The sequence below is a fragment of the Mesoplodon densirostris genome, chromosome 10 (assembly GCF_025265405.1).
Source record: "Mesoplodon densirostris isolate mMesDen1 chromosome 10, mMesDen1 primary haplotype, whole genome shotgun sequence".
Classification (NCBI taxonomy): Eukaryota; Metazoa; Chordata; class Mammalia; order Artiodactyla; family Ziphiidae; genus Mesoplodon; species Mesoplodon densirostris.
The window spans coordinates 30,375,296-30,392,034 of NC_082670.1; the positions used below are offsets into that span (position 1 = coordinate 30,375,296).

The 16,739-nt window shown below is 43.1% G+C and overlaps 1 protein-coding gene across 6 annotated transcripts in view; it reads right to left on the reverse strand.

Moving 5' to 3' along the window:
* RUNX2 (RUNX family transcription factor 2) overlaps positions 1-16,739 on the reverse strand; it is a 358,942-nt gene that overhangs the window by 240,909 nt on the left and 101,294 nt on the right. For all 6 annotated transcript variants that reach the window (XM_060110997.1, XM_060110996.1, XM_060110994.1 and 3 more), the window contains one exon: positions 13,842-13,946. In XM_060110997.1, the coding sequence (XP_059966980.1) occupies positions 13,842-13,946 (105 nt within the window). The remainder of the gene's footprint in view (positions 1-13,841; positions 13,947-16,739) is intronic.

Sequence of the window (16,739 nt, forward strand, 5' to 3'; positions counted from 1 at the left end):
TGTCTTGCCCACCGAATGGCTCCTCAAAGGCGGGGTTATGTCTGCTCTGCTTTGTATGACTGGCACTGGCTAACAGCACACACTCAATTTTTGAAGGAATAAATGTCTCCACTGCTGGAAATATGTACATTTTAAAACATATCTAGGGGGCCGGGGTGGGGGGGAGGGGGAATGGGATGAAGGCCATCAAAAGGTAGAGACTTCCGGTTATAAGATAAATAAGTACTAGGGATGTCATATACAACATGAGTGATCTAATTAACACTGCTGTCTATGATATATGAAAGCGGTTGAGAGTAAATCCTAAGAGTTCTCATCACAAGGAAAAAATATTTTTCTTATTTCTTTAATGTTGTACCTATAGGAGATGATGGATGTTGCCTAAACTTGCTGTGGTGATCATTTCATGATGTAGGAAAGCCAAACCATTATGCTGTACACCTTAAACGCATTCAGTGCTATGAGTCCATGATATCTCAATAAAACTGGAAGGGAAAAAAACATCTCTAACTGTCTTATAAAGGGCTCTGTCAGCTATTACAAATAGGGTTGGTATTTTGGGGGGTGGTTTTTTTTTTTTTTTTTTGCGGTACGCGGGCCTCTCACTGTTGTGGCCTCTCCCGTTGCGGAGCACAGGCTCCAGACGCGCAGGCTCAGTGGCCATGGCTCACGGGCCCAGCCGCTCCGCGGCATGTGGGATCTTCCCAGACCGGGGCACGAACCCGCGTCCCCTGCATCGGCAGGCGGACTCTCAACCACTGCGCCACCAGGGAAGCCCCTGGAGGGTGGTATTTTTAGCAGTGGGACAGGGTGGTGGGAGGGATCCCACCCAGATCCGTCTGGTTTAATCATTCAGACATGGCCAGGGCCACGCCCTGCCCTACCCGCCCCCATCACAGAGACAGCTGCTGCCTCTTCCAAGGCTTTAACTGGAAACTGTGGTCGGTCCCATCGTCTTGCTTCTGCTCCTTAAAACAATTAATCTCGTGTCCAGTTATTCTGTCTCCTTTCAGCTTCAACATAGTCACGCCTCTTGTAGCACTCCCATCATCTTCCTGATGCTATGTCCTCATGGCTGAGCCCTTCACAGAGCCGGCATTTAATTTCTAGGATAATTTAATGAGTAATGAATATTATTTATTAATATCCAGGATGTATCATTGGCAGTGGAAATCTTTGGAGATGCGATTATGGACCTTTTTAAATTTTTCTTCTTTTGATTAATTTTTATTCTCTAGTTTTTCCACCATGTACTTGTCTGCATTTTCTACTTGAGTGATTTTTTTTTAAGGTTAACTAGCTTTATTTCAATGGTATTCAAAGTGAGATTCTACTGAGGGTTAACTTACAAAACTTGTGTTCGTCACACAAAATTCGGTGTTTTCAGCTCTGTTCAACTTTCATCTTAATGAATTCAAGACTCATTCAACAAACATATAGATATTCACACACATACACACACACACACACACACACATATTTACCTATATATATATATATATATATATATATATATATATGTCTTCTGTGTGTGAGGCCTTATACCTTGGGACTTGTTTACCATACAGCAAGGCTACCACATCACCAGGCTTGCCTCTCAGGTAATACTACTTCATAACATCAACCTTCTTACCCTGGGCACGATACCAGAAGCTCCTACAACTTTAATGACGAAGCATCAGGGAGTCCAAGCAGTGAATAACTGAACAGGAAGAGACCTGGGCTCCTTGCCTACCTCCATAAATCATCTGCTGACTTGCAGACCAACATGCAGCAAATGAGTTTTCAAGTGCCCATACCTCAGTTTACCCACCCATAAAATGCATAACGCACCCCTCAAGGGGATGTAAAGAGAATCAGTGAGGAAACAGTCTAAGCCTTTGGAACTCCTTGGCAGGAAGGCGCTACATCATTACTATTTGGTATTTAAGTTGCCCTTCATGCGTGCCAAGTACTTTATGATCATTCCTTAGGAGTTACTCCCTGCTATTCTGAAGTTGTCTTCGTGTCTATTTCCACTAAAAGGATGAAGAAATTGAACTGGAGAGAAGTGTAGCGATTTGCTCAGGGTCACTAAGATGGCATTGAGGTCTCCGAAGAGGACTTTCCAGGTCCCCCAATTTCCTCAACCATAGCTGAACCCACATCTTCAACACAAACTACCAATACAGATGAAATCCCTGTAAAACTGCTCTGAAAGAGCCCTCATGGTACAAAAAAAATTGTACCTTGTTTTTGTAGAATAGGGTGAATGGCAAGGAGGTGAAACAGAAACCAAAGCTCTAGAATTAGTAACCCAGACTTCACAATCAGCCTTTTTTTTTTTTTAACACATCTATATTTCTCCTCACTTCCGGTATAACAGTGTTTCAGCACCTTCATAATCTCTCTGAAGGGCCCATATTTTTCTACGAATAATTTCCAGGACCAATCCTAAGGAAGCATAGAGCCCAGGTTAAATCACCCTGAGTTCTGCCCAGCAAAATACATACTGGCATTTTCACCCAAGTTGTAGCTCATGAAAATTAGTGTCAAGAAGGTAAAGAACGAGAAGATGCACGTCCCACAGGGTGCGTATACAGTCCAAGGAGCCATGAAAAGGTGGAAAGTACCAGCTTGCTTGAGTGTCAGCTGACCTCTTCCCACCAGCCACTTCCTGCATAACTCCAAGGAGGCGTGCACAGAGCCAACGCTGGAGTCACCCCACCTACTGTGCTTACAGACAGTACTACCCTGGATCATGGCCCTGGTTCACCTGAACCATGCTCCTCTAGTCCATACATCTGTCTTCTCCCCCTGCTTCATTCAATGACTCATGTACCTTCTTTCGCTAAATGAAGCATCTTTTGGTTCTGAATCCTGTACTCTCACTAAAATGACAGAAGACGTGTGGACACAACATCTAAGAAGTGCTGCTCTGGTTGTTCAATGAGCAGCAGCCAGATGACCTCAGAGAACCAAGTGCAGTGATGGAGTTCTTTACCATAAATTTGGATAGAAAGTTCCAGAGCACCACGGGCCCCGCTCAAGGCAAAACAGTGAAGTTGGGGGTTGAATTTCCTCTCCCTAAATGTCCCTTCCTTTGACTCTGTGGGAACATTCCCTCCCACCACCTCTCCACCCACTGGCTCTGGACTTTTCAGAGCCCCTATTTCCCTTCATCCATCGTTCATGAAAGTATACCTGTCCTGGATTCCATTCCCTTAACTACTACTCCACTAACCTGATCATAATGGCCTGAAAGTCTCAGCCTAGAGAACGGCTAGGAGTGTGGCTACCAGACTCCCCATAGGGTGCCTCTCACACCATGTCATGCTGGCAGCCAGCAGCCACAACTGCTCACGTTTTCAGGGAAAAAAAACGGAGTTTATGACAAACAGGTTCTCGCTGAAGGAGCTACCAAAGGACCTACATCAAGAAAACTGAATCCAGAAGGAAGAACTGAGGTGCAAGAAGGAATGGTGAGCGAATAAATCGATAAACATACAGGTAAATATGAAATAAACAATTTAAATACTGATGATGACTAATTCGGGGAGGATAAAACAAAGATAAAAATATCAGACAGGGACTTCCCTGGTGGTCCAGTGGTTAAGACTCCACGCTTCCACTGCAGGGGGCACAGGTTCGATCTTTGGTTGGAGAACTAGGATCCCGCATGCCACGCCGCGTGGCCACAGGGAAAAAGAATCAGACAGCGACATCAGGAGAGACAGAGTCAAACTTACAGTTACAAAAGGGGAAAGGGGGGGATAAATTAGGAGTTTGGGATTAACTTATACACACCACTATATATAAAACAGATTACACAACAAGGACCCACTGTAGAGCACAGGGAACTATACTCAATATCTTGCAGTAACCTTTAATGGAAAAGAATCTGAAAAAGAATATATATATACATAACTGAATCACTTTGCTGTACACCAGAAACACTGTAAATCAACTATACTTCAATTAAAAAGGGAGAAAAATAGGGCCTCCCTGGTGGCGCAAGTGGTTGAGAGTCCACCTGCCGATGCAGGGCATACGGGTTCGTGCCCCGGTCTGGGAGGATCCCATATGCCGCGGAGCGGCTGGGCCCGTGAGCCATGGCCGCTGAGCCTGCGCGTCCGGAGCCTGCGCGTCCGGAGCCTGTGCTCCGCAACGGGGGAGGCCACAACAGTGAGAGGCCCGCATACCGCAAAAAAAAAAAAAAAAAAAAGGGAGAAAAATAGAACAAGATCTCTCTAACTCCAAAAAAAAGAGAGAGAGAGAGAGAGTGACTGCAGTTAAAAGTATGCTAAGGTTCTTCTATTATCCAAGAGGTAGACAGAGATTATGATGAGTTTTATTAAGACAGATATACACTTTAGAATAGTAATGATAATTACTAAAAGAAAAGAAAGAACTTGAATGATAATTTGCAAACCAGGAGAGGAGAAAAGCTGGCACATACCTAGAACAAAACTAGATGAGAAATACTCTTATTAAAGGGAAATGTTTGCAAAAGGGGGAAATATGGAAATATAAAAACCCAAACTCACAGCTTGAAATTATAAAATCCTGCACTCTTAGTAATACACCAGACCTGAAAAGCATCAGGAATCCACACTGCAACAGCTGACCTGCAGCAAAATTGCAACACTTGAACTTGGCAATGACTGCCTTCAAGGCTGGCCAAGGCCCTGCCTGCCCACCTGACTCTCTGTTTACTTCTAGTACCCAGGACTTGGCTGATTACTCTCCCTTTATCTCCCCAAGACCGCTGCCAATAAAGGATTCAAGATGACTTGTTTTTTATCTTAATACGAATTTAAGTCTGAGTTACCTTTCTCAGAGGTGTCTGGATATAAGCCGTAATCCTGAATTTTAATGAAGTTCTTTTGTCTGCTAGCAAAGAGTCTCACTGCCAGTGCATAGCAGCAGAGAAATCTGGAGGGGAATGGGGAGCCCTTCCTTTGCTACATAAGTACCACATCCCAAATACAGACTCCCGCATATGACCTTGAATAAATATTTTCAATTTATGTGCTTTTTTATGAACTCCCTTAATTTCCAAGAGTTTCTCGAAAAACATGAGCAATTATTTTCCATGCCTGCCTAAATAAAAACTTCCAAGATTTCATGGGAAGACCAAAGATAGGCTTTAGTTGACATCATAAAGGTGTGCTATAACATGCGAGGTAGGGACAAGTGTGAATATGAAGAGCAACATACCAAATCTTTTTTCTCTGTTATTTTTAAGTATTTCCTATTCTCCTCTGGTCCATCCCTTCCTGAAGCAAACGCTAGAGTACAATCAAAATAGAAGTAAAGTAGTTCAGTGATCTATTGGGAATTCTTTCTCTTGGGAAGGAAAATTTATCTTTTATAAAATAAATAAAGCCAAAAAATTTTGTCCTCTCTCTCAAGTCCCTAACACTGTTTTAAGAATGAATGATTTCTGACTTACAGTGAGATATAAACCGGTGACACACTTGGATCCAGTCTGTGTGTGTTTTGAGAGCATATATCGCTTGAAAACCTGCCACGCTATATTTAGTTACAAGTAAATATATCAACTGGAACTGTGTCTGTGGACAAGGTGTTCTTACTGGGAAAGCCACACTCCTTGTGAACACACGTCCGATACACTGAGAAAGCACATTTGGAACTGGGAAGCCAGGGGAGAGTGCAAAGGAGGGACACGAGCGTGTTTTAACGGCTGCGACAATTTGCCATGAAAGGATGTGAAGGCCCGGCTCCTTGCTGCAGCATGCCATGTGCTGCTGAATTCAATTACTGCCATGCCGTCTGCGAGCAAAGGAATGTGTAAACAGGCCATATAGCCTTGCATCAGTTCCACAGAATGTTGCACAACCCAAAATGCCTCTCGATGTGTCATTTCCTTCTTGGCCATCTTCCCAGCCCCTGACAGTCAGTCAACAGAAAAAAATAGTACTGAAAGAGATTTTAAAATGCTCTTCTCAAGAGTACATTCCACCAACCACCAGACTTAACCTCCACCAGCGCTTCTGACTCTCCCTCACCATCCTCCTTAAGGAAAGGGGGAAAGGGAACAGTTTTTTAAAACTGTGATTATTCTCTTAAGTCAAAGATGTTCAACAAGACTTCCCTGGTGGTGCAGTGGTTAAGAATCCACCTGCCAATGCAGAGAACACAGGTTGGAGCCCTGGTCTAGGAAGATCCCACAGGCCGCAGAGCAACTAAGCCTGTGTGCCACAACTACTGAGCCTGTGCTCTGGAGCCCGCGAGCCACAACTACTGAACCCGCATGCCACAACTACTGAAGCCCGTGCACCTAGAGCCCATGCTCCACAACAAGAGAAGCCACAGCAGCGAGAAGCCCACGCACCCCAGTGAAGAGTAGCCCTGGCTCGATACAACCAGAGAAAGCCCGCATGCAGCAACAAAGATCCAACACAGCCAAAAATAAATAAATAAATAAATAAATTTATTTTTAAAAAAATGTTCAACGATGTTTTGTATACTAGTGACTAAAGGATGAATATTTATGACCATCAAACTGCTGCTTGTGTTTGCTGACTTGTAAATATCAAACATGACATGTACCCATCACGTCCATTCCTTGGGCACTTCAGAGACAGGGAAGAACCACTGGAAGTCTGCAAGTCAATAAGTCAAGTGCTTTTTTGCAGCAACATGGATGAACTTGGAGGGCATTAGGCAAAGTGAAATAAGTCAGACAGAGAAAGACAAATACTGTATGATATCACTTATATGTGGAATCTAAAAAATACAAGAAACTAGTGAATAAAACAAAAAAGAAGCATACTCACAGATATACAAGACAAACTAATGGTTACCGGTGGGAAGAGGGAAGAGGGGTAGGGGAAAAAGAAAAGAGTTATTATGGGATTATTTGAAATCATGTGTGTGAAACTTTTGAAAACTGTAAAGCACTATAGAATTTAAAGAATCTTTCATTAGGGGCTTCCCTGGTGGCACAGTGGTTGAGAGTCCGCCTGCCGATGCAGGGGACACGGGTTTGTGCCCCAATCCGGGAAGATCCCACATGCCGCAGAGCGGCTGGGCCCATGAGCCATGGCCGCTGAGCCTGCATGTCTGGAGCCTGTGCTCCACAACGGGAGAGGCTACAACTGTGAGAGGCCCGCGTACTGCAAAAAAAAAAAAAAAAAAAAAAAAAAAAGAATCTTTCATTAAAAAAAATTGTTTCCCCATTAAAAAAGAGTTAAAGGCTTTTCTACTAATACTTTCCACCAAAGACTAAAATTCAGGTCTGAGGCCTCAGGAATATGTTACGAGGCTTAGCAATAGCAAGGGTATCTCAAATTGTCTTCACAGACAGCAAAAATGTGAATGCAAGAACTGTGTCCAGATGTATCAAATAGCTTTAAAACAATTCTGCTGTCCCTCCATCCAACACACTTTATACATGCCCCCCATTTTCTTTCACAGGTGACCAAGCTTTATATTAGCATCCACCATGGATAAATAAGGAAAGGTCATGGGCCAGCCATCATCAAAAGCCTATTCCTTCACCCAACTAGGATGAAGAGCAGTGGAGGATAAAAGCCAGCTGCCGCTGACACCATCTGCAATCAGGCAGAGGAAATGCCAAGCTCGCCATTCTCGCCACCCTTCACGGGACCGGAGGTGACCCAGTCTCAGAACGGGGTGGAACAGCACAGGAGAAAAATGAGACGATTCTGTGCCCAGAACACTCTGTTTTGATTACATCTGTTACCTTCAGTTTATAAGGTAAAATGTCTGCAACGGGAAGTGCCCAAGAATATGGAAAAATAAAACGTTCTCTAAAGAATTAAAAATGTGCTGACGAACTGGACACAGGTGAGAAGGAACAAGCGGGGAAAAGAAAACAGTTTGGCTGCAGGACACAAGCCTGACAAGCTGGGTGAAGCAGGGTGCTGAGGCAGCTCTAGAAACACACATGTACCCTGCACGTCCAGAGAAGCTCTCACTCACCTAAGCACCAGGCTTACTGAAGTCACAGACGGAGCCTAGCAGAGCACTGCTGCAGCCATGCGCTCCAAGCCTACAGGAAAGGAGCCGGAGGGTGGGAAAGAAAAGGCAGGGCTTCCCCTTCGCCCACCAGGTTAGGACAGGTAGCTGGCCAGCAGTGACCGGGAGTGTCCCAGCAGTAAGGACACAGGTGATGGCTCTGGTCTCTCCCTGAGAGAAACTATTAACTATGATTTACTTCCCTGGGGCACAACACACAAAAGCTATTAGAAACCCATCCATGTGTGTTAGGTATCAGGTTTGCAGGTGTGCTGGCAAGTGAGACTTTTCAGTGCTGGGTGATGTAGAATACAAAGCCTCCAGGCTTGCTCATTTGAAGAGTCATAAGATACTTTGGCTACAAGACTTGCCATGTTGCCAAGCAAGGCTAATAACCTCTTTATGTTCAAAGATCTAATGTTCTTCTCAAATAAGAGTATTGATCTGGCTTGGCTTGCTACTGACCTGTTAATGCCAAGCACCACGAGGTAACACCCACCCTTAATTCATCTGGTAATTACCAAATTGGTCCAATTCAGAGTGAAGCCACTATCACCGAAACTTGGAGTCACCTTGTAGAAATTTAAATGTCCCCCAGATTAAAAAGTCAAGAGATCTTTTCAGGAGATGGTACCTCAAAAAATTATTTCTCCTGTTGCAACAATGACATTTCCCATCTAATCACTGATGGAAGTTGGTGATATTGGTAGTCCAGTGAACCACTGCCTTATCATTAATATCCTTGTGGGGTTACGCCCCACCCCTTGAGGTTAGGCTGCACCTGTATCTTGCTTTAACCAACAGAATGTGGAGGAAGTAACTCCATGGTAGTTCTGAGCCTTAAGAAGCCTTACAAAGACCTGAAAGCTCACACTTTTGCACCTGAGGGAGACCTGAGCTGCCATATAGGAAGTTAGACTCTGCTAGAGAAGCCGCATGGAGAGGGGGAGGCTCTGGGACTACAGGAGAGACAGAAAGGCCCAGCTGTCCCCTTATTCCACCGAGCCCAACCTTCCAGCCATCCCACCAAGGCATCAGACATAGCAATGAGGCCATCATGCATGTTCTAGCACTAGCCACCGTGTTACTGCAGACACAAGAAAGACGCCAAGCAAGACCACAGAAAACCCATCCAGAGGAACCCCAGTCAACCCATAGAGTCGTGAGAAATAATAAACTGGTTGCTGTTTTAAGCCATTATGGGGACTTCCCTGGCGGTCCAGTGGTTAGGACTCCATGCTTTCATTCCCGAGGGCCCAGGTTCAATCCCTGGTCAGGGAACTAAGACCCCACAAGCGGCATGGTGCAGACAAAAAAAAAAAAGTAAGAGCCATTATGTTTGGGGATGGTTTGTTGTTTAGCAATAGATAACTGACAAAGAAGCAAGAGAATGGAAAGGCTTCTGACAGTGTAAAAGGCGATTTACTTTTTCCATCCTCTGCACAGACAATAATACCCTTCCCATCAGTCCTCTTCCCTAACTCAGAACCACTGCAATAGAACATGACACTGCTGAGCAAGATTTCACCTTCCTGGAGACATTCTTTCAATCAGACTGCAGCTGGAACCAAGTGCATACAGGGAACAAAGGATCCTAATAGAAACTGATGTTTAAAAGCGGTATCCAAACGCATTACTGTTGCTGCTGCTCCACTGACTTCTGCTGGCGAACATACGGCAGTACCTCTTCAGAGCTAACTTGCCAACAGGAGGTCAAAACGCCTTGCCTAAACACAAGACTTACAAATTTGGGATCTTAAGTATGATGTCATGTCTTAAAATGATAAGCTGGCAAAGAAAATAAATGGCATTTTGTAAAGATGTGCACCTTCTCGTGTTTACGCTCCTTAAGATGAAGGTTCTAATAAGTCATCGGCTATGTTCCTTGAAAGGGAAGTTTTATAACTGAGATGAATCACAACGGCAAAAGATCAAAGTTAAAAAACATCAATGATGCCATGGGGTACTTTTTAATCTTGTAATGAGTGATGATCATGTGCTCTTATGAAGTGAGTCCAACTGCCAACGCCAGATGTGTATATTAAGAAAAGGAGTTGTTTGTGATGTGACGGCACCAGTTCAGCTGCCAGAGACAGAAAACATAGAAGGATGAAACCTTCCTGACTTTTGAGTGAAAAGCAAGTCTTGGCAGATGCGCTGATAAGCAGGGCCTCTAAGGAGGGGTACTAGTACCAGAGCATCCTCTCCTGGACTTTGCTGCAAATAAATTGTTTATCATCGGTTCTGTACAGCTGTCCTCAGGCAGCATGAATACCTGCTCAAGCACAATTTATAGCACTTATTAGTGTTATTTACTGATGAGCAGAAATTAGGAAAGCCATCTGCAAGAAAAAAAAATATTACCCTAGAGAACAGAATCTAGATGGTATCTATTTCCTGGAAGTGTACTCTAAGCAAAACTACAGCAAACTTCTGACACTGAAATTGATGTAATAAGAGCTCATGCTTAATGAGCACTTACTACACGATAGTCACTGTGCTGTGCATTTGACATACGTGACATCACTGAACATCTTTGCAGCAACTGACGAGAAAGACACTAGTATGCTTCTTCTCACTAACTATTATTATTATTCTCACTTTAACAGAGGAAACTGAAGCAAAGAGAACTTAGGTAACTTGCCTACCACCACACAACTGGTAAACAGCGGAGCTCGGCTTTCAGTCCAGACAGCCTGACACAAAAGCCCACACCCTTAATCACTATGTTATTGCTGAGTAAAGACTCAACCAGTTAACGCAGAACTTGTCCTTGTTCAAACAGCTCATCTACCAGAAGTAGCCTGTTCGATATACACTATGGTCTTCCAAAGAAGGACTGAAATTCCATTAACAGAAATCAAGAGCACGAAACACTCAACCCCTTCAAATCACTGCAACAATAAACAGGTGTACATTCTTTCGATGACAACCACTACTTAAAGAATTACAATTTTGTGGGAGAAGATGCTAAAACAATTGCATTCATTGCCTTTTTTTCTCCCCTCAGGAAAGCCTTTTTCTGAAGTCCTTCTCTGTTAACGGTCGAAAAAATAAGCCACTTTGAAGTCTAGAGCGGTGATTGGCAAACCACAACTCGTGTGTCAAATCTCACCCACCACCTGTTTTTGTAAATAAAGTTTTATTGAAACACAGCCATAACCATCCATTTATGTATTGGTGAAGGCTGCTTTTTTTTTTTTTTTTTTTTTTGGCGGTACACGGGCCTCTCGCTGTTGTGGCCTCTCCCGTTGCGGAGCACAGGCTCCGGACTCGCAGGCTCAGCGGCCATGGCTCACGGGCCCAGCCACTCTGCCGCATGTGGGATCTTCCCGGACCGGGGCACGAACCCGTGTCCCCTGCATCGGCAGGCGGACTCTCAACCACTGTGCCACCAGGGAAGCCCGAAGTCTGCTTTTGCGTTACGTTGGCAGAGCTGAGTACCTGTGACAGAGATAGTATGGCCCAAAGGGTTGAAATCATTTACTATCTGGCACTTTACAAAAAAAGTTTGCCAACCCATGTTCTAGAGGATTCTCCATTTACCATCACATACATGAAAATCAGTCAAAATCCTATCATACTCACAGTTGAAGGAAGTTGAAAATCCTGGGCATTTTCCACACCTGGGAGTCTCAAAATTAAGGAACCATATTGAGATGAGAGCTATACTTACAAACATTCAGTGCCCAGATGGCCAAGAGCAGGGCGGAAGGAAATAATCCAGTACAGAGAGCCCAGGTTGTAGGATTAAAATGTTACTGATACCAGACCCTTCGTTACATCCAGACACTGAGTTGGACCAGTCACCTCGTGATGTCAGACAAATGACATCACATTTCCACAGATATTTTTGGATCATGAGCAATGTTACTCAGGCTGATCTAGGGTGGTGGTCTGCCACTCGACTTCTGTATCTGCTTTCCCCTCAGCAGCACCCAAAGCCTGAACTCAGGTCACACAAGTACCAGCTGCCCCCTCTACCCCTAACCCTCATTGCTTTCAGAGCACTTCTCTGCCTTCACAGGGCAGTGAACCTAGCAACTATTAATTCTTCCAACAGCCTCTTGGGAATGAGGTAATACTACCCTCGCTTGAAAGAGAAGTGACTTTCCCAAAGCTACTGTACCTCCTCCCTTTTGTCACCACTTTCAGAATGACGCAGCACCCACCTTTCCCCGCTTCCTCTCCCAACCATCAACTCTGAGCACCAACCCGTGAACATCTGGACACACACACACACACACACACACACACATACACACACACAATGATGGTTTTTCCAAGAACTGAGAAAAGCAGCTGAGATCAGCAGGAAACATCTTTACAAGACAAGTATTAGTCGTGTTAAATGTTAAAAGACTACCATCCTGCTTTATGCATTACTAAGAGGGATGTCCCTGCCTTTTCAGGAACGCAGGGGCTAATTAGATTAAATGCTAGAAGATGTCTTCCATCCTCAGGCATCGTCCCAGATGGATGGCAGTCCAGAAAAGTCAGACAAAACCCCAAACCAGGCCAGATGGCCCTGCGCTGATCGATTCACCTGCACTGCATGACCACTAGCCCTGACAACCAGAGACTTGGGGTGACCAGAGATGTGTGTGTGGCCACAGCCAAATAGGACATTCTCAAACTGAGCAGACAGGTCCAGCACTCCCAACGTTGGAAAATCTAGAAGAACGCCATACACATGAAAGGCGGAGAAAAGAAAAACCTCAAAGAGTGGCTTTTGAGACAGGAAACCTCCCTAGTTCAGGCAAGCAGTCAGCCTTCGTGAGATGAAACAGCGGCCAGAGGAGCGGAAGGCAACACGTGTTCCCACCGCTCAAGGACAGGCTGCCAGGGGTAGAGGCAAAACTTCACCAGCCCTTTGCTCTCAGTTTTAGGGGAAGAAGAGCTATGCCACTCTCACTGTCTAGGTAGGTGTATTGTTATATGACAAATATTTCTGCCAGCTGTCCCTCCACCACAAACCAAATTAAATTCTCCAAACACAATGGCTAGGCCTCCAATGAATTCACTCATCAAAGGCAGAGTTCTGTATGATGTTTCCATTGGCATAGAATTTTTAATGTTGTATATATCAAATAATCTTTAATCCTTAAATATATTTAAATATTGCTCTGGTGAGTATGTTCAAATTAGTCATGGGGGCGGGGCAGGGAAGGCAAACCTGTTTTAATTTAGGTTTAGGAGGAAAATGATATTAGCCCAAATGGATTGTGCGCACTGCCTTAAAATGATGCTGGTTCAACCTTCTAGATGTCTCAGGAGACAAATAAATCAAGGTGGATTTAAACATGGCTTGACTCTGTTAAAGAAACTATCTATGGCCATTACTAGAACAAGACCAAACAACAGTGTTGTAACAATCAAGCAAGTTAGCCTTTGCAAATAAATTCTTTGTAATTAAGCAGTGTGCTCTTTATAAAGGGAACTGAGTGTGCGAGTTAAAAAGTTAAAACTCATTCTTAGACCATGGGAAACACACGCAAATGCTTTTTGACTAAGCTCAGAATTTTTCAACTTATTGTTTTCTTCCTCAGCTCTCATAGGTCTGTTCTGCCTTGTCTATTGTGCCCAGTGGATGAACAGAATTTTTAGTAAAAAATTACAGCGACGGAAAGTCACAAAGTTATGTAGGGCTTAGCAATTTTGCGGCAAAGGTGAAAAGTGTAATTTGATTTTCTACTAACTGTGAAGTTCTCCTAATGGTCCCTCATAAAAATATATGCAGATAGCAAACTTGGCAAAGAAACTATGTGAAAATAGCACTAACTTGTTTGGGATAAATTCCTCACAGGGTCTCTGTAAACTCTATTCCTATTTCCAGTAGGAAGGCAAGAACTTACTTCTGGGCTCCCGGGGTCCATCCACTGTAACTTTAATAGCTCTGTGGTAGGTGGCGACTTGAGGAGGATTTGTGAAGACAGTTATGGTCAAGGTGAAACTCTTGCCTGCAGATAGAAAAGGGGAAAATCCACAGTGAATATAAAAAGACAGTACTGATGATAAAAATAGCAGTACAGATGTCCAAACTGCATTTAAGCATCACTGAAGAGGGAACAAAACAACAAGGGTCAGGACTCCTTATTCTAATGAGAAACCCCCTGATGGCCACCTTAGGGAGTTGCCAAGCTCACTGAGTGCTAAGATCATCATCTTCATGGCAGTCCTGTGCAAGGAGGCTCCAATTCCAAAAAAGAATTGCTCAGTAGCAAGAGCCCTAATGAAAACAAAAACTGGACCTCTTGAAGAGGGTTCTCTTTCCCTTCAGTTTTGTCCAACATCAGGAACACATCCAAGCAGAAAATTTTAGAAGTCTTTATTTAGGATTAGGTCATGACCCCGTGAGAGAACAATAGTAAATCACTGTTGATTATGCTATTGACTTCACATGGCTTTAGCATTTCATTTGCTTAACTGCACTACAGTGAGAAGATGAAAGAGGAAGGTTCTTATGGGAATCATTTTAACAGGAGCCAGTGTCTCCCGTCCTGGCCTTAATGTGCCTGTGGTATGATGATTTCATCATTACTGGAACAAAGTTTTTTTCCTCCCTGCCCACCCCTTCCCTAACATACATCCTCGCTCAGCAGCAATCTTGAAATGACTCCCTGACAGTGACTTATTTTTGGCTAAATGTACATGACATCTCCCAATGTAAATACGAATACTTGCTTTTAGAGCAGGGTGTACTTCATTGAAATATTACATCTGATGTTTCAAATTAATGAGCTAAAGGTGATGAACAGAGGTTGGGGGGAAGGCGGCGGGGGAGGGGGCGCGGGGGGGTAGTTTAGGAGCAGATTTGGATGTTTGCATTCTCCAGAAGAAGATACCAGACTCTGTTACCCAGACTCACTGACAGTTGTAATCAGTTAGATTTGCAACGGTTAGTCATGTCAGATAGTCAAAACTGCAAACTGTTACAAGACAGGAAGAGGTGGGCGTGAAGCAGTGACTCAATAAAACATTCAGCAATCTCAGGCCAGAGCATTCATTTAGCCTGCTCCTGGGACAGATCTTTAAGAAGCTCATTTCGTTTTGCTTTGTTTTTTGGTCAGAGACTGTTTTTCCCTTTACTGAAAGCAGAGGGTATGAAATCAAAACACAAATCTTAAACAATATGTAGCAATGCAAAGTTTAATGCAATCTTTTCAAAGCTTAATATGGAACAGGTTATATCCAAGGCTTAATGTAGAACAGGTCTTTGGCTGTCAAGTCTAGTGAATGGGTTTTCTTTTCAACCCAGACCACGTAAGTTCCTAAAATATGTTTAAGACACATATCATTTGTTACTCTGTATATATAGTTTTAAGTCTCTTTGGCTATACTTTGGCCAAGAAAAAAAAATAGGAAAGAGAGAGATGCAGGGGGAGGGGGTACAGGGAAAATGAATATTGATTAGAAACCTATTAAGTGCCAGTCACTTCATACACATTATCTCATTTAATACTACCCAGTCAAGTTTATCACCCCCATTTCACAAATGAGGAAACCGAAGCCCAGAGAGTATTGGTAATTTAACCACACAACTAATAAGTGGAAAAAATCAGGACCTGAACCCAGGTCTTCCAGACCCTAAAATTAATGCTCTTCCTTTTAACTTTGTCAGAGAACATTTTTAGAAATTAATAGGTAATTTATTGCTACATGTGTCCCAAACAGCTCTATCAGACCAAGAAGCAAATATAAATCTACTAATGTAGTATGTCAGCCAGAATGATGAAATCATCTATTCTTAAAGTGTCACTGATATATCGTATTTCATCCATTATATATTGAATGTTACATGGATTTAAGTAATTTAATTGTCTGGTTGGGGAACAGAGGATTTATTATAAACATTAAGACTAACCAGAAGAATAAGGCAGCCAGGAGTCTAAACTAGTCACAGAAAACTGAAAGTCTACAGAAATGGAGATTAGAAAGTTGAATAGGAAGCCACTGGATCCAGATCAGGACCTTAAAACAATGGGAAGTTCTGGAGGAGTGAATGGGCTGAACCCCTAGATTGAAAGTTAATTTGCATTAAACCATAAAAAGATCCATTCTGGGTTGGATCAATGGTCTGTGAGTCAGGATCGCACTTCTATCAGTGGCTTTGAGGGCAGTGCTTGGAAGACAGTTGTCATCTGTGGCACAAATCTTCATAAGTCAAGGATGTACACATCTCAATTGTCCTTAATGACTCTAAATAACCTGCTAGAGACACTGCCCATGAGTTTATATAAACTGGTTCTAACAGTGTTGCTGTTTGAGACTTTTACAACGCAGTTAGGATATTAAAAGGCATCGATGCTTCTCCCAAATTCAGAGGAACACCTTAGGTAGGAACAAAAGCCAAATATAAAATTCACCCTCCAAGATAAAGCATCTAAATGTTCAAAACAGAACCAGTTTTCTATAAAGACCTCTTTTAAAAAGAGGTGGGTTTGGGGGAAAGGAAACAAGTATTTGAGTCCGACGGCGGTCTTCTAAAATCAAATCCTAAGGATCAAGATGTACTTTAACAACTAAAACAAAAACCAAGGAGGTTCCTTCCACTTCTCATTGCCCCTTCAGAAGGAATATGAACGTAATGTTCAAGAAACTTCCACCCAATTAGGTAATTTGTTCTTCCCCCTATAAACAGTGATACATTTCCTAAGTCAAATGTTTATATGCATATTCATGACTTCCTTAAATTTAAAAAAAATTTCCAAATCCCATTGTTTATTACCTTCCATAATAAGTGATAAAAATGC